Here is a 23496-nt window from a genome sequence, read left to right as displayed (position 1 = left end):
TGGCCTGCTGTGTTCATCCAGCTCTACACCTTGTTATCTCAAATGGTGATCTGCATAGTTTATCACAATGAAGGTGAGGGAGGACAATGTTCTGGACTCTGGTTCATATCCTGGCAATACAGATGAGAAAGAGGTCGTTGACTTGCAAGTCACAGGTTCACATCCAAGCTGTACAACTCTGCAATACATTGAGATTCCTGTGTGCTGTTCTTTTTTTTTTAAAAAAGCTTTTCTCAGTGACCTGCTTGGGATCCCATTAAGTTATGCAAGTCACAGGAACTTTGGTTGCATTCCCATTAATTGCTGCATTAACCATTTGTAGGTACTATAAGTTCCATTGAATATCTTGAGACTAGGGAGGGGTAAGTGTCAATTAGTATATCAGTCCTGGTGTAAAGCAATTTTGAAGTGGGATGAGAACAGCTTGGCTTTACTGGCTTAGCTTCCATGCTGTTCTGTCTCCCAGCATGTCCTACAGCGCATATCATGTTGCTTAGTCATCTTTGGGTGAAATATCAGGAGGTCATTGGATTAGACTAGACTATAAAACCTAATAAGACACGAGCGAAGTAGGCCATTTGGTGAGATCGTGGCTGATCTTATAATCTTCAACTCCACTTTCCTACCTTTTCTCCCCATAGCACTTGATTTCCTTTTAATGGTTAGGAATCCTGCCTCACTCAGCCTTGAATATACTTAACAATTCAACCATGCCAGCCCCCTCTGGCAAAGTATTCCACAGAACCATCCTCTCTGTCTTGAACGGGTGACCCTTTTGTCCTGAGATTATGTCTCTGGTCCTGGAGGAAATAACCTCTCCTCATTTAACCTGTCAAGCCCCCTCAGGATCTTGTATTTCAAAAAAATCTCCTCTCATTCTCCTAAATTCAAAGTGAGTATAAGCACTTTTCTGCCTGCTCCAACATGTCACTGCTATGGTGCCTTTCTGTTCTGTTTCCCAAGGAGGGATTGAGATCGAGAGTCAAGAAGTTGAGGAAAGTGCCAAAGGAGAGGGAGTGTGTTGCCTGTTGAAGTTATTGAGGAGCTTGGGCTGGGAAGGGAGAGCGTGTTGAAGCATTGTGTGGGAGACCAAGTCAAATGGGCTGCCAAGTGATGCTATGAGGGAGTTGAAGGGTAGTGAGAGTCGCTGACTGTGTCAAAGGGGAGTACATGCTGTTGAGTCAAGGGTCTGGATGCAAGATGAGAGTGGGGAGCAGATTGGCAAGTGCAGTGGCAAGGCCTTGTAGGTGAGAATGGACTGCAGAGTGAAGTCAAGGGGCCAAAGTGGGGAGAGTGGGCCGCTAAGTAAAGTGACAAGGGGATCAAACAATACTTTTAGGCTGCTGATTTGAAGTGCAGTCATAGAGGAGAGCGGATTGTCGAGTGAAGCAGTATGCAGGAGAATGGACTGCTAATTGAAGTGCATAAATGTATGGGTGGAACTGATGCCATCTTCCAGTTCCAATTGCACATTGACATTTGAGATGTCTTGTGGCAGTGCAGTGGCAGGAAAAGCACTCTTCTTTTCATAGATCACAACAACAAGAGTACAGAAGAAGGTGATACATCTACCATGCTTGCACTGAATTTTTGTTTAGTACTATTTCAGAATTATTTCCACTGCCTTGCTGTTTGTATCCATGCCTCTGTACCATATTCTAGTTTGAGTTGCTTGCTTTTCATTTAAAGTGGCACTTGAAGTTTAATTGTAACCTTTGCTTTTATGGAAATTGTGCAGGTATCTTAAATTTTACTTTGAGTATTATGATCCCATTTGATGTTACTATCGCACAACTTGAATCCCAGATATTTTATTAAATTTAGCATGGCAAACTTTCATCAACAATCATAAGAGTACTATTAAGCAGCACTTGGCCTGTGTTTCACAGGTATCAATTAGCTGTTAACCTCATTATAACCTTGGTTCAAACATGGACAAAAGAGCTGAATTGACAGGGGAGGTGAGCATTTTCAGTACTTGACATCAAGGCTGCATTCAACGGAGTGTGGCAATAAGGAGCTCTTCGAAAACTAGTATCAGTGGGCATGTGGGGGCAAACTCTCTGCTGGTTGGAGTTGTACCTGGCACATAGGAAGATGGTTGTGGTTCTTGGAGGTCAGCCATCTCGGCTCCAGGACACCTCTGCAGGAGTTCTTCAGGGTAGTGTCCTAGGTCCTTCTCTCCATTATAAGGCCAGAAGTGGGGATGTTCACTGATGATTGCGCAATGTTCAGCACAATTTGTGACTCCTGCTAGTGAAGTAGTCCACGTTCAAATGCAACAAGGTCTGGATAATATCTGGGGTTGGGCTGACAAGTGACATTTGCACCACACAAATGTCAGACTGAACATTTCCAATAAGAGACAATCCAATAAGAGCCCCTCGATGTCCAATATGAATATTGTTGGGGTTACCATTGACTAGAAACTCAACTGGACTTCCCATGTAAACAGTGCAGCTACAAGTGAAGGTCAGAGGCTAGAAATACTGCAGTGTGTAACTCTTACTCCTGACTCCCCAAAGCCTGTCTGCCACTTACGAGGCACAAGCCAGGAGTGTGATGGAATATTCCCCTTTACCTGGATGGATGCAGCTCCAACAACACTGAAGCTCAACACCATCCAGGACAAAGCAGCCCTCGTGATTGTTTGCGGATGTGGTGCCATCCATTCCTACCTCCCACTGATGCTCAGTAACAGCAGTGTGTTCTGACTGCAAGATGTTACTGCAGAAATTAAAGGCTCCTTGGACAGTACCTTGGAAACCCACAATTGCCTCAATCTTGAAGAACAAGAGCAGCGCATAATGGGAATACCACCACCTGCAAGTTCCCCTCCAAGTCACTCACCATCCTGACTTGGAAATATTTCGCCATGTCTCCACTGTCACTGGGTCAAAATCATTGAATTCCCTTCCTGGGGGCATTGTGGGTAATCGTACAGCAAGTGTTTTGCAATGATTCAAGAAGGCAGCTCACCACCACCTTCTCAAGGATGACAAAGGAACGAGCAATAAATCCTGGCCATCCAGTAAAGCCAGTGTTCCATGAGTGAATAAAAAAGCACACCAGGCTGCAGATTTGGTTCTTACAGTAAAGCAGAAATTTATTATGCAAAATAAAGCAAACCAAGGTATCTACATACAACTATTATGTAAAATGTACCTTATTTATTTATAAATGCCAAATACTTCCCAATACCAACATTTTTATAGTTAAGTAAAATCCAGATTAAATTTGCCTCCCTTAACAAAGCCATTGGCTGACTTAACTGCTTTCAGTTCTGGTCCCATGAAACCTTTTTGACTCCCCACTAAGATCTCAGCTTTGAATGACCAATACCGATTTCTACCTGAGAACTTGTGGTATGTAAGTTTTCACAAAGTGAAACCCTTACTGAGTTAATTTATTTCCATAACTGCTCCTTAACAGAATTCTAAATAGTATCTGTTCTCAAAACAAATTCTATTATATCCCAAGTGACCTTTCAGAAACTTTGTTTTGAACTAAAATGTCCACTCCTCTGCATAGACTTCAAATAAACTGCTGTCCAAGAACTCTTAAACGCAAGTCCTCAAAAAATGGTGTCCCATAACAGCAGGCAGACTGCTGAGTTGATCAACAGCCAAGAGGTGTTTCCATTGGACATTCATACATTCTGTTGTCTCTGAACACTTGCATAGGTTTTTCAATGATAATTATGAAGATGCGCTTGTTATGTGATTGTTAATAGTGCATGTAACGGGAGTTGTTTTTTTTTCAATTTGTAGGACAATGTCATTGTGGTTTAAGCAGCCACTTTGAATTTGTGTTCATCTAAGACAGACTTTATTTTACAAGCATAAGCCAAGTGATGCTGTCAAGATCACCCAAGATCTCTCTCTGCCATGTTGACTTTGTAATGTAGAGTTTTAATTCTTGCATTCCGTTACAATTTTTTTTCTTGTTACGTCCCACAGTTGTTGCATAATTTCTCATAAAAGTCATTTTCCTTGTTTAGTAAATAGAGCAGCCCATGCTCTGCAGATGTCCTGTTTGATCCCCCAGCACTGGTAATCGTTATTCTCTTCACAGAATCATAGTCAGAGTTATACAGTAAAGGTCTTTCCACCCATCAAGTCTGTACCGCCAAAGCTATACCAAGTTTACAGTAGTCCCACTCTCCAGTACCAGGCCCATAGCCTTGAATATTATGACATTTCAAGTGCTCATCCAGGTTCTTTTTCAAATGTTGAGAAGTTACCTGTCTCAACTACACTCCCAATCATTTCAGACCTCCTCCACTCTCTGGGTGAAAAGATTTTTCCTTAAATCCCATCTACACCTCCTTCCCTTCACCTTTTTTAGAAATTATGCTTCCTTGTTATTGACCCTTCAGCTAGGCTGCTTTCTGTTCAGCCTGTCAAAATCTTACATGCCTCTATCAGATCTGTCCTCAACCTTTTTCCCCTTCAAAAAAAAACAATCCAAGCTTATACAGCCTCCCTTAGGAGGTGAGGTGCTCTATCCCTGGCAACTTCCTAAGGAGTCTTCTGTGTGCACACAGGCACATCCCTCCCTAGTACAATCTCATCCTCCTTACGCTGCAGAAACTAGAACTGTGCACAATACTGCAGCTGTGGCATAATCAAACACCTTCACAGTTCCAATATAACCTCTGGTCCCTTTTTTTAAATTTATGCCTCGACTGAAAAAGACCAGTGTCCCATATGTCTCCTTAACTACCCTATTAACCTGCCACTTCAGGGATTCGTGGACAAATACCCCAAGATCCTGCTGTTCCTATAGCTTCTTGCCTTTCATTGTGTACTACCTTGTCTCTGTGTCTCTGTGGGTATATGATCCTCCTCAGTCTGTTTCTTTATGAACTTAATCGTAGAATCCCTACAGTGCAGCAAGAGGCCGTTTGGCCTGTCAGGACTGCACGGACTATCCGAAGAGCATCCCACCTGTAACCCTGCATTTCCCATGGCTAAGCCACCTAGCCTGCACGTCTCTAGACACTACAGGGAAATTTAACATGGCCAATCCATCTAACCTGCACATCTTTGGACTGTGGGAGGAAGCTGAAGTGCCTGGCAAAAACCTATGCAGAAACAGGAAGAGCATGCAAACCTTACACAGTCACCCAAGGTTAGAATCAAACCTGGGTCCCTGGCACTGAGAGGTAACAGTGCTAACCACGGGAGCCACTGTGTCCTCCTAAAATTGTTACTCAGCCTTAATGTGGCTAAGTTTTGCAGCTTACAATCTTAGCCAGGTTTGCACATGTTGTGCTGAGAGAGAGTGCTCGTAGCTATATTTTTGACTTTTTTTAAGACTGTTAAACTGTTTAGTAATCAATTTTCACCTCCTTCTTTCTAATTTAAAACACTCGAGCATAATTTATCTGTTCCAATGTAAAAAGAGTAAGCACATCTCTAAATTCCAAGTTTATGCAGTTACACTTTCTCTACAATGCTTTTTATGTCTGCACTCGAAGCTCAAAACTTTACCTGTGTCTAAATAAGGCTTGAGTTTATTTCAATTGACAAACTACCCCTTTGTCAGTTATGCTTTATCCGAGCACACTAGATTGAACAACTGCGGCATATCTAGATCTTCCATGCCATTTTGAACCATTTTGCATTTCAAACTGTAATAATGTGATTTTCCTCTTACCATTCCTTCGATTTGGAGGTTACCTAGAAATGGTAGCTTTGGGAAGTATGAAATAGTGAACTATTAGTAATACAATTTTCATGTCTAAATAATGGTCATTACTACTTTTACTAAGTTAGATGATAAGAGAACTTTGTATAATGTGTTCTTCTGTGTTGTGGGGAAAAATATTAAGCTCTTTAAGACTCCTATCTTAGAGTGGTTAATTAAGAGCATTGCAAAGTAAGTGGGACAGATATCTAACAACAACGAGTCAAACTACAGAAAGGAAATGGAGGGCTTGATGATGTGGTGCCATGAAAACAATCTGTCTCTCAACGTCGGCAAAACTAAAGAACTGATCGTTGACTTCAGAAAGAAAGGAGGAAAGCACGCCCCCATCCACATCACCAGAACTCCGGTTGAGAAGGTGAAGAGCATCAAGTTCCTCGCAGTGACGATAACTGACAACCTGTCCTGGACTTCCCATGTAAATGTGACAGTCAAGAAGGCACAACAGTACTTTTTCTTCCTTGGGCGGCTCAGGAAATTTGGCATGTCCATAAAGTCCCTCCCCAACTCCTACAGGTGGACCAATTGAAAGTATACTGTCCGGGTGTGTAACAGCCTGGTATGGCTACTGCTCTGCCCAGGACTGTTAGAAACTACAGAAGGTGGTGTGCATAGCCCAGCTCAGACCAGACCGTCATGGAAGGCACCCTTCCGTCCTTGGACTCCATTTACACTGCTCGCTGCTGCGGAAAGGCTGCCAACATTATCAAAGGTCCATCACACTCCAGTAGTTTTTTTGCTTTTCATTTGTGGCATGTGGGTGTCGCTGGCAGGCCAGCATTTCTTGCCCATCCCTAGCTGCCCTTGAGAAGGTGGTGGTGAGCTGCCTTCTTGAACCTGCAGTCCTCCTGCTGTGGGTTGACCCACAATGCTATTAGGGAGGGAATTCTAGGATTTTGACCCAGCGACAGTGAAGGAACAGGGGTATATTTCTAAGTCAGGATGGTGAGTGATTTGGAGGGGAACTTGGAGGTGGTGGTGTTCCATTTATCTGATGCCCTTGTCCTTCTAGATGGAAGTGGTCATGGGTTTGGAAGGTGCTGTCTGAGGTTTCTTTGGTGAATTTCTGCAGTGCACCTTGCAGTAACCAGTGTCTCTAACCATTTCTTGATATCACGTGGAGTGAATCAAATTGGCTGAAGACTGGTGACTGTAATGTTGGGAACCACTGGAGGAGGCCAAGATGGAACATCCACTCAACACTTCTTATCTTTTGCACTGATGTGCTGGGCTCTTCCATCATTGAGGATGGGGATATTTGTGGAGCCTCCTCCTCCAGGGAGTTGTTGAATTGTCCACCAACATTTCACGACTGGATGTGGCAGGACTGCAGAGCTTAGATCTGATCCGTTGGTTGTGAGATCGCTTAGCTCTGTTTATTGCTGCTTTTGCTGTTTGGCATGCAGGTAGTCCTGTTTGGTAGCTTCACCAGGTTGATACCTCATCTTTAGGTATGCCTGGTGTTGCTCCTGGTATGATCTCCTGGCTTGACGGTAATGGGAGAGTGGGGGATATGCTGGGTCATGAGGTTGCAGATTGTGCTGGAGTACAGTTCGACTGCTGTTGATGGCCCACAGCACCTCATGGATGCCCAGTCTTGAGTTGCTAGATCTGTGTGAAGTCTGTCCCATTTTGCACGGTGATGGTGCCACACAACACGATGGAGGTTGTTCTTAATGCGAAGGCGGGGACTTTGTCTCCACAAGGACTGTGCAATGGTCATTCTTACCGATACTGTCACGGACAGATGCAACTGCAGCTGGCAGATTAGTAAGGATGAGGTCACGTATGTTTGTCCCTATTGTTGGTTCCCTCCCCACCTGCCGCAGACCCAGTCTAGTAGCTATGTCCTTTAGGACCCGGTCAGCTCGATCAGTAGTTCTGCTGTCGAGCCACTCTTGGTAATGGACATTGAAATCCTCCATCCAGAGTTCGTTTTTGTGCCCTTACCATCCTCGGTGCTTCCTCGAAGTGTTGTTCATCATGGAGGAGTACTGATTCATCAGCTAAGGGAGGACGGAATGTGATAATCAGGAGGTTTCCTTGCCCGTGTTTAATCTGAAACCATGAGACTTCATGGGGTCCAGAGTCAATGTTGAGGACTCCTAGAGCAACACCCTCCCGAATGTATACCACTGTGCCGCCACCTCTGCTGGATCTGTGTTGCCGGTGAGACCGGACATATGCAGGGATGGTGATGGTGGTGTCTGGAATGTTGTCTGTAAGGTATGATTCTGTGAGTATGACTATGTCAGGCTGTCGCTTAACTAGTCTGTGAGACAGCTCTTCCAAATTTGGCACAACCCCCAGATGTTAGTGAGGAGGACTTTGCAGGGTCGACAGGGTTGTTTCTGTTGTTGTCTTTTCCAGTGCTTGGGTCGATGTCAGCTGATCCATCCAGTTTCATTTCTTTGAGACTTTGTAATGACTGGTACAACTGAGAGGCTTGCTAGGCCATTTCGGAGGACAATTGAGAGTCAACCACATTGCTGTGGGTCTGAAGTCGCATGTAGGCCATACTAGGTGAGGGTAGCAGATTTCCTCCCTGAAGGGCATTAGCGAACCATTTGGGTTTTTCTGACAATCGGCAGTGATTTCATGATGATCAGTAGATTCTTAATTCCAGACCCTTTTTTTAGAAAGATTCAAATTCCACCATCTGCTGTGGTGGGATTTGAACCGGAGTCCCCAGAACATCTGAGATAACAAGATGCAGAGCTGGATGAACACAACAGGCCAAGCAGCATCAGAGGAGCAGGAAGGCTGACGTTTCGGGCCGAGACCCTCCTTCAGATCTCAGCCCGAAAACGTCACCTTTCCTGCTTCTCTGATGCTGCTTGGCGTGCTGTGTTCATCCAGCTCTACACCTTGCTATAGTTCCAAGTTAGGATTGGATGAGACATACACCAATTTGCTCGTGTCCTGTTGGTGGAATAGGTCCTGGGTTTGGATTGTACTGTCTGTTTTCTCCCCCCACCACTAGTACCACCACAAACACGGATTCCAAATTGTTTTCCGTTTTGCTGGAGCTCCTTGATGTCAGACTTGATCAAATACTGATTGAGTCAAAGGCAATCACTCTCTCATTACCTTCAGAGTTCAGCATTTTTTTTAAATCCAGGTTGGAAAGAAGGCTGTAATGAGATCCGGAACTCAGCTACCCTGGTTGAATCCAAAGTGAGTGTCAGGCGACAGATTATTCTTTTGCAAGTGCTGCTTGATATTGTTACGATCCCTTTCAACGTTTTGTCAATGATTGAGAGGAGACAGATCTTTAATTGGCTGGGTTAGGTTTGTCCTGCTTTTTGTGGGCAGGACATGCCTGGCGATTTTGCACATTGCTGGGTACATGCCAGTGTTGTAGCTGTACTGGAACAACTTGGCTAGGGGTGGCAACTAGTTCAGAGTGCCTGCAGTAAATAATGATACGCACATGTCTTGCTGGAAAACCTGAAGATATCCTAATGAAAAGGTCTGTTTGTGATGCATTCTACATATTTGCATGGATGGATTTCGAAAGAGTGCTGCAAAAGAAACTTACAAATGAGCAAGATGGGAACAGACTGATTTGCTAAAAGCAAACTTAAATATGTTTGACATGGAAAACAGAATTGTCTTAAAACATTGTGCTTCCTGATTAGCAAGGATTAAAATCAGATTAGACTAGCAAAATAGAGATAACGGTATGGAGCTGGAGGAACACAGCAGGCCAGGCAGCATCAGAGGAGCAGGAAAGCTGATGTTTTGGGTCGGGACCCTTCCTCCGATATTTTTTTTTTCTGAAGAAGGGTCCCGACCCGAAACGTCAGTTTTCCTACTCCTCTGATGCTGCCTGGCCTGCTGTATTCCTCCAGCTCCACACTGTTATCTCTGACTCCAGCATCGGCAGTTCTTACTATCTCTAGATTAGCAAAATGTTGCTTTTAACTTTTTTTTTGTGTTTGTTAGGGCTAAGTGCTAGTTTACGGATTGGTGGAAAAGGTTGGTGGTTTCCCATTTGGGTATCATTTACTGACTTAAAAACAAGCAGGCTTTCATTTTATTTTTAACTTTTTCTCAAAGATACTGCTGAAATTATATAGTGCATACTTTCCATACAAAGGTTTAAACGGAGAATTTCATGTTTTAAATCGCTTGTAGACGACATGACTGCTCTACGTGCAGTTTACTTTACCACTTGAGTTTTCTAATGAAATGAATAATGTTAACCAGTATGATGAAATTCAAATCCTCAATACAACATTGATTAAATTATAAGTGGATCAATTTTTTTTGTTAAAAGTGAATTGGTTTAAATAAAATAGCTTAACATGTACATCCAGTGATCTTACAATATGGTCAGGATTTAATTTTAAAATAGGTAAACTTCAGCACAGTGCACAAGAACGTTCAAGCAATGTTATCTTTTTGTTTATTTTTCCAGTCCCAAACCATGAACTATGTCGGACAATTACTGGTAACAGTTAAGGAATTGTACAAGGGATTGAATCCTGCGACACTCTCTGGATGCATTGATGTGATTGTAGTCCAACAGCAGGATGGTACTTACCAGTGCTCACCATTTCATGTTCGATTTGGAAAGTTGGGAGTACTTCGGTCAAAGGAAAATGTGGTAAGTTTCTAACTAATAGTTAGATTTGAAAAGGATGTTAAAACAATTGTTGAATGAACTTCAGTTGCCTTGATCTTGTCATATTTTATTTGGTCTACCGTAACTCTGCGATTCTGTGTTAATCCCAGAGTAGAGTTCTGTTTTAGAATTACGAATCCCATTAGAAAATGTAATCTGTTTGCTTTTTATATTGCCAGTTTCATAGTTATCTGTAATTTTAAAAGCTGAAACCTTGCAAGGCTTATCCTCCTTTGTACTGAAGTTAGAGATACTAAAAGAACAGTTTCTGAAAGTAGTGTGCAAAACAAAAGATGAAATATTTGACAATCAAAACCTTCAGTGTTAAATAGTCAGTTCATCTCAGCCATGGAAGAAGAGCAGCATAACTAACCGGCAAGACTGGTGTTCCTACTCCTGAACACACTCTCACTAAGCAGCCAGATGCTCTAAGCAGTTAAAATGCCATGCTCTATAGAATGAAAGATACTATAAAGTAGTTGTGCCCAAATAAACTAAAAGTCAAAAACTAATCTGGTAACCTCCCTGCATGCCATTGGGGCAGATTTTCCAGTCTTTTGGAAACCAATTTTTGCCCTGGAATCACTAGAATGCAAACAGAACAAGCATTTTTATTTTTTACTGCTTTTTTTTTTAAAACAGGGAAGTTGAAAGAAACTAGATGGAGGTTTGAGTTGTAAAGAAAGGCTGAATAGGCTGGGACTTTTTTCACTGGAGCATAGAGGCAACCTTTTTTGAAGGTTATACAGTTGAGGGGTATAGGTATGGTTAATGCCGAGTGCCTTTTCCCTAGGATGGGGGATTAAGAACTAGGGGGTCCATTTTTAAGGTGAGAGAAGGGAGATTTAAAAAGGACGTGAGGGTCAACTTCTTTTTTTTTATATCACAGAGGGTGGTTCACATGTGGAATGAACTTCCTGAGGAAGTAGTGGATGTGGGCACAATTACAATGTTTCAAAGACGTTTGGATAATTACGTGAATAGGAAAGATTTGGAGGGGTATGAGCCAAGTGCAGGCAGGTGGGGACTAGTTTAGTTTGGGATTATGTTCGGCCGGGACTGGTTGCTCCAAAGGGTCTGATTCCATGCTGTATGACTCAATGACTTGAAGTAAAAATGAGCCGGGACAAACAGAACTAAATATTTTGAAATTTCCCATTCCAGGAATAAGAGTTTGGTATTGTATTAACAATTACTGTTATTCTCAATTATCAGCTGTAACTTCCCATATTAGTCTTGATAGAAAATTAATGAACAAATCCAGCTAGTTCTTAAAGAAATTAGATGAATAAGAATGATTAATTTGTTATTCATGTAAAAATTCTTAGGACCAAACTGTCATCCAATTGCAAAACCATTTGTTTTTGTTTTGCATAATATAAATACTGGTTGTCCAGAGATTTGGTGAAGTTGATATGCAGACCTTTTCTAATTGAAATCCATTGTATTCAGTACTAAAAATATACTGAAAGCTTAGGAAACAAAACAAAAATTGCTGGAAAAGCTCAGCAAGTCTGGCAGCATCTGTGAAGGAAAAAACAAACAAACGGAGTTAATGTTTCGGGTCCGGTGACCCTTCCGCTAAACTCGGACCCGAAACATTAACTCTGTTTGTTTTTTCCTTCACAGATGCTGCCCGACGTGCTGAGCTTTTTCAGCAATTTCTGTTTTGTTTCCTGATTTGCAGGATCCGCAGTTTGTTTTTTTTTATACTGAAAGCTTAACTGTGTTGTTCCTCCTTAAATTCAGTAAAGCTGAATGTGACCTGGCAAATTGACTTATGATTATTCCATGTTAATGATATGCCTTAGCAAATTCCGTGTTTGTAGTTGCCAAATGGTTTAACTGATGTAACTTTATCTTATTACCTAGTACTGATTTGAGTGAAATTAACTGGCAATTTTTGGAAAGTTACCAACATTAAAGAATTAATTTGTTTACACTTGTTTATCACATTATTGAATATGACAGTTTAAGCAGGATTTATGAAATTATTTTGAATAGTTGCAGCTTGAGAGTGGTTGTACTTTACTGAATTTAAGGCAACACCTAGACAATGAAGTGAGCCCAGTATTAAAGGTAGTGCAATATTTTGTTAAAAACATTGAAAATAGGAGCAGAAGTAGCCTGTTCACCCCTTTTTGATATTCCCTCCCTTCAGCTTCTTCATCAAAAGCTTTCTCTCCATCATAACATTAGATGTTCAGCATGTTCATCACCATTTGTAATTTCTCCAATACCCAAGCGCACTGTCTGAATGCAGCAAGACCTGGACGATGTCCAGGTTTTGGCTGACAAGTGGAAAGTAACATTCATGCCACACAAGGGGAAGGCAATGATCATCTCTAACAAAAGACAATCTATTATCCATTTGATATTCAGCAGCATTACTATCACTGAATTCCCCCCATGATCAACACCCTGCAGTTACTATTGACCAGAAACTGAACTCCATCAACCATATAAATTCTAAGACCTGGTCAGAGGTTAGAAATCCTGCAATGACAGTAGGTGCATGGGAATAATATCACTTACAAGTTCTCCTCCAACCCACTCTCCATCCTGATTTAGCAATATATCACTGTTCTTCTAGTGTTGTTATGTCAAAATTCTAAAGATCCCTACCTGACCGCATTGGTAGTGTACCTACATGAAATGGAATGCTGTGATTCAAGAAGGCAGCTCACCACCTTCTCAAGTGAAATTAGGGATGGGAAAGAAATCCGGCTCCAGCCAGCGACACCCACTTACCAGGAGTGAACAAAAAATCCAATGAACGAGTAGACCAAATAGCCCCTTGAGTCTGTGTCACCTTTCAGTATAATTATGTTTGATCTTCTCTCAACTCTGCTTTCTGCTCAGTACAAAATGAGCTTGAGGATCCTCGTTCAGTTTGTAATGGATGTGTCTGCAGTAGAAATCAATCTATTGGTCCTAATGTTGACTTGAGGCTTTGCAAAAACCTATTTTATAATTCTCTGCAAAGAACCTTGATGTATTGTGTAAAAGCTGTTGCGCCTCTGTGTTTTGTTTTTATAGATGTTTCCACACGAAGTTTATAGAGCTGCTTATGTAGAAGAATGGTTTTGACTTTTTTAATAGTGATGTCAGATTTACTTAGTGCTATTATGGAATTTGCAGATTGACATCGAGATTAATGGCAATCCAGTAGATCTGCACATGAAGTTGGGAGATAATGGAGAAGCGTTCTTTGTACAGGAAACAGAAGAAGGAAATGTATGTAATGATTTTTAACTGAATTTGTAAAGGTTTAATGGAAAAACATTGTGGTCTGCTTGTATATTTTGCAAACAGCTATTTTAAAATGAGTGCCATACCCCTCATAACTGGGAAAGTTTCACTTACTATGTACTATTTAAATTCAACAGCAATCAATTTGGGCAGATAACAAGAATAACTTGCCACTGATGCCATTTTATTGGCAGAATATTACAATTAAACAGTGACGAGAAGAAGTATAAATTAAACCACCAATGTATCCAACATTGAAAAGGTGTGACAGAAGAATTGAGCAATGGAAATTCGACTGTGGTTTCAAATGCACAGTTGAAAGCTAATTTTTTGGTATGGTGTGTGCCTTGTGAAGAAAGGACCCAATTTGTGTGTTAACAATAATATTTCAAAATTCAGTTTTTTGCTTCTGAATTTGCAGATGCCTTTGTGTAATGGAACCTCCCACAGCAGGTGGCAACAGTGAGGAAGGGCATTGGCATGACAGCTGGGGAAGTCAAATGGACACTGTAGGAAAAGATATCTTTGGGGGCAGGAGCTGAACATGAAAAGAATCAGACAGGCATAAGATTTCCTTAGCCAGATATAAACCACAGACTTACTTCCATAAACACACACTGTCTTCCATGTTTAAACTTATTTTCCCTTCAGTATTGTAATGACCTGATTTATGTAAAATAAAATCTGGTTTCATAATCTTTGGACCATCCACGTGTTAATTCTCATGTTAGATTTCTGGCGTGGTCAGTAGGACTCCACAGCATTTGTGTCAAGTCATGACAGATGAGATTAAAAGGAAAGTTTCCAAGATGAAGTGGATTTTGGAAGAATTGAGACAGGCATTCTGTCTGAAGCTCTTCGGATATTGGAGGCTCGGTGGTGGAGGTTAGGCCTTTAGGCCAAACTCAGGCAGAGGTTCCCAATGTGTGTTCCCTTCATTCTCTGGAAGAAGTAAGTATACTCCTGGCTGGATATTCAAATTGTTGATGAGTACAAAGCTGGACAGGTTTGGGGGCAAGATGGGAAGCGCTCAGTGATCTGGCAGTTGAAGACTAAATTGAGGATGTACTGCTGGCTGTAGCATCTAGGGGCCTCAATATGAAGGAGCAGGTGACATTGATCACGCAATACATGTGCAAGAAAGCTAATCCGGAAATAATGTGAAGAGATCACCGCTACAGTAGTGGTTCTGTGTACAAGCAAGCTGACGGGGAGGACCTGGTCTCTCTCTATCTTTGAAGCTTTTGAAGTTGTTGACTACATTGTGGATCTCTCCTCCAGATTGAGCAGGGGCAGGCAGGTCATCAGCTGTAGTAAGGAGATTGACAACATTATTATACTGATGAGTATCTTCAAATTCACAGGCCATTCTCATCATGACCTAAGCAGCTTTATTTCTATTCATTTGTGGGATGAGAACATCACTGGCTCAACTAGAAAGTACTGCCCAGAGGGGAATCAGCCATATTGCTGTGGGTCTGGAGTCAAATATAGGCGAGACCAACTAGCGAGGTTTTCTTTCATAAAGGGCAGATCAATTTTCCTATTATTTGACAGTGATTGTAGAGTAACTATTGACATCTTTTTATCCCTGTTTTAATTAAATTCCCATCCCACCATCTGAGAGTGGGTTTCGAACCCACGTCCCAAGAATATTAATCTGGGCTTCCAAATTATAGCCCAGTGACATGATCATTAGGCTGTTGCCACAGCCAGACTGTTAGCATGTAATTGTTTTTGTCTTTTGGCATTACATATGATCAGGGCACAACTCCAAGAGCTAGATCCCACAGGACCTTTGCAAGGTCTGTAACATTTCCAAGAGGTGTACACCCCACCCCGTCTTCAAAAGCATAATGTACAATATGAATGATTCACCCATTCTCTGCGTGACTGTCTGTGTACTTTACCTCCTGACAGTAAACAAAATTGGCTCAAGTATCTTCTGAAGCTAGTTTGCTTACAATAGCACCTGCAACTTCCACAGGCTATTCTTCACGTTACCTCCTTCTTTTGGATGAGATCGACTCTCAGGGATCAGCTGTCTCAAGAATACCAAGTCCATAACTGGAGAGCCATGTAACTCACGAGGTGAAGCCAGCTGTTCAAAATGGCAAAAAGAAGACCAAGTGAAGCACTGAGGAGAAAAATTTTGAAATAGTGAAAGGCTGACTGAACTTTCAAGTGATGCAAAGGTATTTCTCCAAAACTGAAATACCAAGGGACCAAATAAGATGCAAGATGTCTGGGATCCTGGACCCCACGGTCGTCAACACCAAGTGACCTCATCAATGTTGTTGAACCAATAGCTGCAGGGCAGCTTTGGAAAATGGCTCATGAAATGGATTTGCTTGAAGCCAGGAGAATGGACAATGTGGTGGCAAGTAGATCACTCAATGGAGTTGGGGAACCTGCAGCATCGGTGTGTGATGCCTCCGATGAAGTAGAGTTGGATAACAGTGAAGAATCCTGGAGTGATGGGTTTTGTGAAACTAGGGGTACGTTCAGTGTGAGGAGGTCTACTTCCACGCTGGAAAGCAGTGGAGGGCTGACTTACTGGGAGGTGAAAACTGAGGGAACTAGTGTAGCCAATCATACAAATCTTGGAGATCTGTCTGTTCTAGACTGTGTGGATGATCTGCTGCAGAATCTGGCTTCTTTTTGGGAAGCTATCAGTACAAATAAGTGTCTAAGAGAATGCTACCACTAGTCCAGACCGAAGCATTCTAGTAATCGTGGCACAATTCAACCTGCTACTCAGACATACAGCGACTGTTTGCTGAGCAGTTGCTAAGTGAAATTGCCAGTACAGAGTCTCAATGAGGCAAACGTGTAATGGGACCTTTTAACATTAAGTGATGGTGAGGACAGCTTAAGCAGTTGTGCCAGGATTTCCAGTAGCAGGTAGCAGTGATGAGGCAAAGTACTGGGCAAGGTAGTGGGGCTAGTGGAATGAAGGAAAGGGTGTATTTAGGGGCCTGATGGGAAGAATGATCAGACAAATTCCTCAATCATGTGTAAACACTAGGCTTAATTCCATCTACATACTGTCTTCCTTGTTTCACCTTGTATTTCCTTTTAATGTTTGTAATAATATGGCAACAGTGAAATTAAGAAATCTTGTTTCATGATCTTTTGGATTTTCTGCAAGTTCAAATTGTATTGTCGAGCTGAACAGTAACTACTTAATTCAAAGCACGTTTGCAAAAAAGTACTGATGACAAATTTGCTGTCAAGCAGAAGCAAAGAATTTTTCTTTTGGTACATTTCAAAGGCATGAAATTCCTGAGCCTCTGCTGCGTTACCAAGAGTGAAATTCCTGGCCATTTCCAGTTACAGATATTTTTACTGAACCAGGTTACGCAGACAGGAACGGTCACCGGACCCGAAACGTTAACTCTGTTTTCTCCTCCACAGATTCTGACAGACCTGCTGAGCTTTTCCAGCAACTTTTATTTTTGTTCCAGAAAATGTATAGAGTTTGTTTTTTCCCCAGCAAGGGCTATTGTTGCAAATGGTGGAGAAGGCTGACAAGCCACTCCTTTTAACTACAACCTTCTGTTTTGATAGTAATTTTCACATTGTGTGGTTGGCGATTGGGTTGTTGGAGGTTAGGTTGGAAATTTATTAGCCTGCTCTTCTGCAATCTTCAGTTTTCTGTCTGCACCCGAAATAAAAAGCATTCTCGCAGAATCCACTTTTCCCAAGTATGTTTGGTGACCAAACAAAATAATATTTGGTGTTGTCAAGTTGACTGTTACAAGATCTGATAAAGCTGCTGAAATTCTTCCCTTCCAAGTTTCATTTCCCAAACTTTCTTTAGTGGTAGAGGGAAGAAGCTGGCAATTCTCTCAATGAAAATGCATATTCTTAGGTCCTAATCACGGCCATAAACTAACATCCTTTCAAAATACCACCAGGACCAGATGATAGCTTTTTTAATAAACAAAATATTATATGCACAATTACTGTTTTATTTTCCATATAAAATGATTTATGGCTCCAAGTAAAGCCCAATTGTCTATCCTATTTTTAAACAAAAATGAATGCTGCTGCCATTCAAACCAGTGCTACTCAGTCAGGAAAGTCTTTAACCATTGACTTGGAGGAAGGAGAGTGAAAGCTTTGAGTGAATGTCTTCCATCATTACATAAGGAAGTGTTTCCCTTTTTTAAGGGACTGATCTGCCAAGATCACACTTGGCCTGCTTCAAGCAACCAGGTACACCTCTTTGTTTTATGGTCTGAAGAATTGGCTTTTTTAAAAAAAAAAAAAAGCTCTGTGCTAATTTTTTAGTTCTTTTATGTAGCTATATATCCAGTGCTATTTCAAGAAAATACCATGGCAGTCGGGAATTCTTCTAGGAGAAAGATTTGGTTCCTTTGTTGAGAACATACGTTTTAAGCAGCAGCCAAGACATGTGGTTTTGTTTAAAAGTTTTGAATAGTCCTTTTGTAAGAAAGCAATCTTGCCGTCATCTTGATTTCAACAGCATATGGTTTCCTTCATTTTGTTTTAAATGACCTTTTATTTTGCTTTCAAGCTGAACATAAAAGTCACTTATTTCAGGAAAGTATAAATGGAAGCAAGACCTTGTACACTGTATAGATTAACTTGTTTTGGGAAATGGGTAGTTTTGTTTGTTTCAGCTTTGTACGTAGAAAGCATGCAGGAGTTTCAGTATCTACTCCATCCTAGGAAATTATTAATTTCACTTACATCAGGACATATATTTTGTAACTGAGTAAGCTATTAATCATTCACAGAAATAAGCAATGACATCTGGTTGAAAGCAGTTTTATTATCATGAGAAGGGTTCTCTGCAGTTTCAAATAAATAATAAACTCATGTCTCTTGGAAAGTCATCTACACAAGTGAACTTTAATAAAAATTATGTAGAAATTGTAGTAAAACAGTTTCTTCATTTTAAGAGAAAAAAAAAACTGACCAATGCAGCAAAGTCTTGCACGTGATTTTGGGAACTGTGAAAGTCAGCTGATTGTTTCTGAATTCTTACTCTGATAAAGCTGTACAGTTGGATTTGGCATTATGGATGTAGTTCCATACTATAAATTGGAATTTGTATGATTGACTTCATCTTGAAAGAAAAATAACTTTTTTTGCTTTCAACTATTAATTTGAATCCAAATGAAGTTCAATTCTGAAATCTAACAGTCATCCTATGCATAAAAGAAGCTGTATGTTAAAGTAAAATTGAAATCTGGTTATTGACTGACAGCAGCATTTTCCCAGCCTTAATATGTGCTGTGGAGCAGGGCATGAAAATTAGGTGGATGCTGGATTGGGATGCCTTTCCACCACTATGGATATTTTTCAGCAGCAGGCAACAAATGAAGACATTCAAGACCTCCACTAAGTGCTAGTGTTGCTGTCTCACTTTAATTTTTCTGCGTGCCTATCCATTTTCAATGTTGAGGTGTTCTGGAGATCACCAATTTTGCAAAAATATACTTCATTCATTAAAAAAAACTTTATGTACTTATACAGTTATTAAAGCAGTTCAGCCTTTGCTTTTGGTGAGCAAACAAAAATTGGAGTTTGACTTTCTCTGCAGTTGCAGCAAACCCAAAGGCATTTCTTTCTTACACGTACTTGAAACACCAGGAGGATGTGATAACTGAACGGACCCTGTTGTACTTTGGCAGAAAGACCTTAGATGGTCTTTCCCCACTGCACCTTTGGCAGTTGCCCCAGGCTTTAGAGTGTCCCTCAGCATGTAGTACTGGACTTTGGAATATGCCAGTCTACGACACACTCTGTCGAGGTCACCCCTTTGCACTGGAAGACCAACTAGTTTTGGGTAGACCAAAGAGCATCTTTTAACAGAGTTGATGGTCTTCCAGGTGTAGTTAATGTTTGTCTTAGTCTGTGTTCCGGGGAACAGACTGTAGAGCACAGAATCCTGCGTTACAACAGCTTGGGATGAACCCTGACAAAAACCACTGCATCTCTCTCTAGACGTCCTTTGCATAGCCGTATTCTAGAAGGAGATGTGTGACAGTCTCTTCCCCCACCTTGTCGCTTCGAGGGCAGCATGCGGTAGCAGAGTGCGTCTGAGCGTACATGAAGGGCCTCTCTGGTAGTGCCCTTTTCGCCACCAACCAGGCAATGTCTTGGTGCTTCTTGGAAAGTTCTGGTGATGAGACGTTCTGCCAAATGACTTTGAATGTCTGCTATGGGAGCTACCTGACAAGATCAACCCTCTCCTTTTCCAACAGGGTCTCAAGAATGCACATGCTGACCACTGCTTGATGAACTTGCGGCCAAAAGTGTTTACTTTCACAAATTTTTCCACGAGGGACAGGTGATATGGAATGATCCAACTATTTGGAGCATTCCACGACGAGGTCAGCCCATCCTTTGTGACACCAGAGACGGAACCAGTAATGCTTGGTATTTGCGTACCGAGGGGCTATGCACCGCTTGATACAGCCATATCTGCATCAGCAGCACTCAACTCAGCCCTCTTAGCCAGTGACAAAGAGCCTTACTAAAGAGTGGCCTTCTTCCCTGAGGTGGTTTCTTAATGATGATGATATTGGTGGTTGGGTATCCAGCTAGTGCTGGCTCGAGGTTTCTGTTCGCCCTGACGTTGGGGTCTCGTGTTACGTGATACAATCCAGCCCTGAGTGCCTGACCAGTCTTTAGAATTGTCCAGAACTCTTAGTTAACTATCAGTGAACTTCTGTCTTTCTATATTTCATCACTTGTGCAGTGGGATTGCTTTCTCTAAACCCCACTCCATCCAGGCCCCATTGCAGTGTGGATCGGTGCTGGAACTGTCATGATTTCCTGAGCTATGACCACTAAAGGACATCCCATTGGCGCCCAGAACTGGCCAACAGTGCTTCACTAAGCTTTTGGTGGTAGGTTTGGACAGGCAGGATGGCCATTTTGCCCATTTATTCTGAACAACTTTATAAAATTGGTGCGTCTAAGTTGTCCAGGTAAATGAAGAGATTTGTTTACATAATTAATACGGTTTCCTGCTGACTTTAATGGTTATAACCTTATTGGTCTGGGTGGACTATATTAAATGCATTTCCATTAAGTGGTATGTGGTGAAGAGCTCAAGGAATAGCCACTTTAAGTTATAAAACTAAATCTGAGGCGACTGAATAATTGATGTGATAAAAGAATGTTGTCCTGGTGCAGGTAAAGGTTTCCTTTAAATGTTTTTTTTTTGTCTGTAAGGATTTGATGTATTTTTGAAAAGATGATGCAGAAAATATTGCACCATTTCAATTCTAAAGTGAGGGCAATGTGAGAAAATTCTTTTGGTTTAAAAATGTTTGAATATGTGGAAAAGAAAATTACTGCATTTATTTTTTAAATTCAAATTGCGTTTCTTGTGTGTGTGTATTTTATATATATAATCCTTTCTATAACTAGGAGAAAGTTCCTCCTCACCTGGCCACATCACCCATCCTTGCGGAAGAAGGACAGTTCTTCAAAGGTATGCAGCTGACCTTGGGCAAATCTCCAGCCGACCGAGAACTAAAACATGACTTGGACAGTACTGGTCAGGGTGCTTCTTCAGAGACCTCCGTCTGCATTGGCTCAATGAAAAAGAAAAAGCGAAGGAAGAAGAAATTTAAGCCAGATGGCAAAAAGGAAGACCGTGCATCGTCAACTGGTAGTGAAGATATTTTTGAAATGGACATTAGTTCTGATGAGGAGAAATCATCGCATTCTCCTAGGTAAAAATAAATTTTTCTCCAGCTTTTTACTCATAGAATTCCTTTCACTCTTGATTTGTGCTGTACTTATATTTTGCTTTTGCAATAAGCTTTGAAATATCTAGCAATTAGATTTTTATCTTGCTTCAATGAATAAGCGCCGATCCATTGTAATGTTAAAGATCGTTCGCTAGTAATCTGTGTTCTTTTGTATAGTGAATCATTTACCTGTAAGTAGATTCACTGATATCTGTAAGTGAACCTCATCTCCTATGATCTGCCCTTTTGTGGAGTTTTATAACTTGAGAGCATCGGGAGTAATCTAATTATTGAATTCAGATGTTTGATTAATCAGTTATTACATTCACTCTACTCTGGTTTCAATGATCACCAATCTAATCAGATTATAGTCTCCTCTATGCATTTTCAATTTAATAGAAGGATCAAGTATACAACATTCACTAAAATAGCTGTAGTACAAAACAAATGCAAAGTTTAAGGAATTTGCCTTTCTTGAAATATTACATTTGAATGTCTAGAGTTACTACTGACAGAATTACTAGTTACTGATCAGGAAATTCAAAATTTTTGTGCCATTCTTTATTTTCATACATTTTTCTAAACAACCTGTTCAGTGATGTTATTACACATATCTGAAATAGATGCAAATTGATCCTGGGCCTCCTTTTGTACCAGAGGTCAGGACATCCCTGCACCATAGGAACTCTCAGCTTGTGCCATGCTTAAAGTAAAGATTTTGGTAAAACAGGTAATGTTTGACAAAAACAATTATTGCATAAACTAACAACTTGAAGTACACAGACCCCACATCCCAGGCTATGTCATCACATGGGCTGCTTTCATCACAGCTAGTCCATTTTCACCCACTGATTTAGTACATATTAGCAGCTCTTCTTTTCCCCCAGCTCACCAATATCCACTCTTTTGCCCAACTGCTGTTTTCTCCCTGTCCCCCTTCTTAGCTCAATCCAGTGAAAGCAGCCCACTTGTTTCACATCGCACCCAAAAACATTCACTCCCTTCATGACTGATGCTCAGTAGCAGTAGTGTTTCACCTACAAGATGCACTTCAGAGATTCACCATGGCTCCTTTAGACCACCATTTTTAATTCCATTTCCACTACCATCAAGAATGACGAGAGCAGCAGAAACATGGGAAGACCACTTGCAAATTCCCCTCCAAGCCACTCACCATCCAGACTTAGAAATATGTTGGCGTTCCTTCATTGTCACTGGGCCAAAATCCTAGAATTCCTTTTGGGTTTACTGACAGCAAACGGACTGCAACAGTTCAAGAAGGCAGCTCACCAGCATCTTGTCAAGGGCAGCCATGTTTGGGCAACAAATGCTAGCTCAGCCAGCGACATCCATTTTCCATGAATAAGTGAAAATTTCAAACTAAGTCCAAGCCCTGGGTCTTGAACAAGATACCTCTTCCTTCTTTGAGACAGAACACGAGACAAAAGTCCCTGACTAACTGCCCTCACTTTTTGATTGAATTGGTCTCCAGCTGGCATTGACCAGTCTCTCGCTGCCCCTAGTTATCTCGAGAACCTCTTCACATGTGCATAACATGGCGCTCCAAATGTTCATAGTCCTTTTGGAATTAACCTACCCCAACTGAATTGTTAAAATCTAATTTTCTAATGTGGAAAGCTTAATTTGATTCAATCTTTCTATGTGTACGTAATTTCTCACTATAACTCACTGGATTGTCACATGACAGTCACCATATTGTAAAATGAACAGCATCCCATTCATGACTTTATCTGTTTTCTTGTAAGATAAGAATTAACTGGAGGCGCCTTTATCTATTTCATTCTCCTGGGTTGTTTGTCAGTGTTGTTAATGAATTCCATCTCAAAATAAAGTTTAAGATATATTAGTAAAAATTAAAATGCAGTCTTTATTCAATACTAATCACTTCTTATTCTTCAGTTGTAGAAATAATTGAAATACTGTTTCTAATTTACTATTGAATCCTTGGTTGTTATTTAAGTTTGTATTTTGGCATTAATTGTGCCTCCGTAGCAGTGAAAGTTGGCTTCTTTCAGAAATTATCTACTAATACTGATATTGGTTGTTCGCCCACACCAGACTTGCAAAATGCAAGTATTTGTAAAATGTCTCTTTTTTTTTAAAAAAAATGCCAAGTTACCTGAATATGAAACTAGAATCTAA

General features: G+C 41.0%; 1 protein-coding gene across 1 annotated transcript in view; it reads left to right on the top strand.

Annotated features, from left to right (window-relative positions):
* lpin2 (lipin 2) overlaps nt 1-23496 on the top strand; it is a 98158-nt gene that overhangs the window by 18478 nt on the left and 56184 nt on the right. The window contains exons 2-4 of the mRNA XM_048595822.1: nt 10136-10324; nt 13484-13579; nt 21008-21315. Coding sequence (XP_048451779.1) covers nt 10145-10324; nt 13484-13579; nt 21008-21315 — 584 coding nt within the window. The 5' untranslated portion in view covers nt 10136-10144. The remainder of the gene's footprint in view (nt 1-10135; nt 10325-13483; nt 13580-21007; nt 21316-23496) is intronic.

Source organism: Rhincodon typus, chromosome 4 (assembly GCF_021869965.1).
Source record: "Rhincodon typus isolate 14 chromosome 4, sRhiTyp1.1, whole genome shotgun sequence".
NCBI classification, from domain to species: Eukaryota; Metazoa; Chordata; class Chondrichthyes; order Orectolobiformes; family Rhincodontidae; genus Rhincodon; species Rhincodon typus.
Note: the sequence above shows the minus strand (reverse complement) of the source record. Positions and strands in the feature narration are given on the sequence as shown.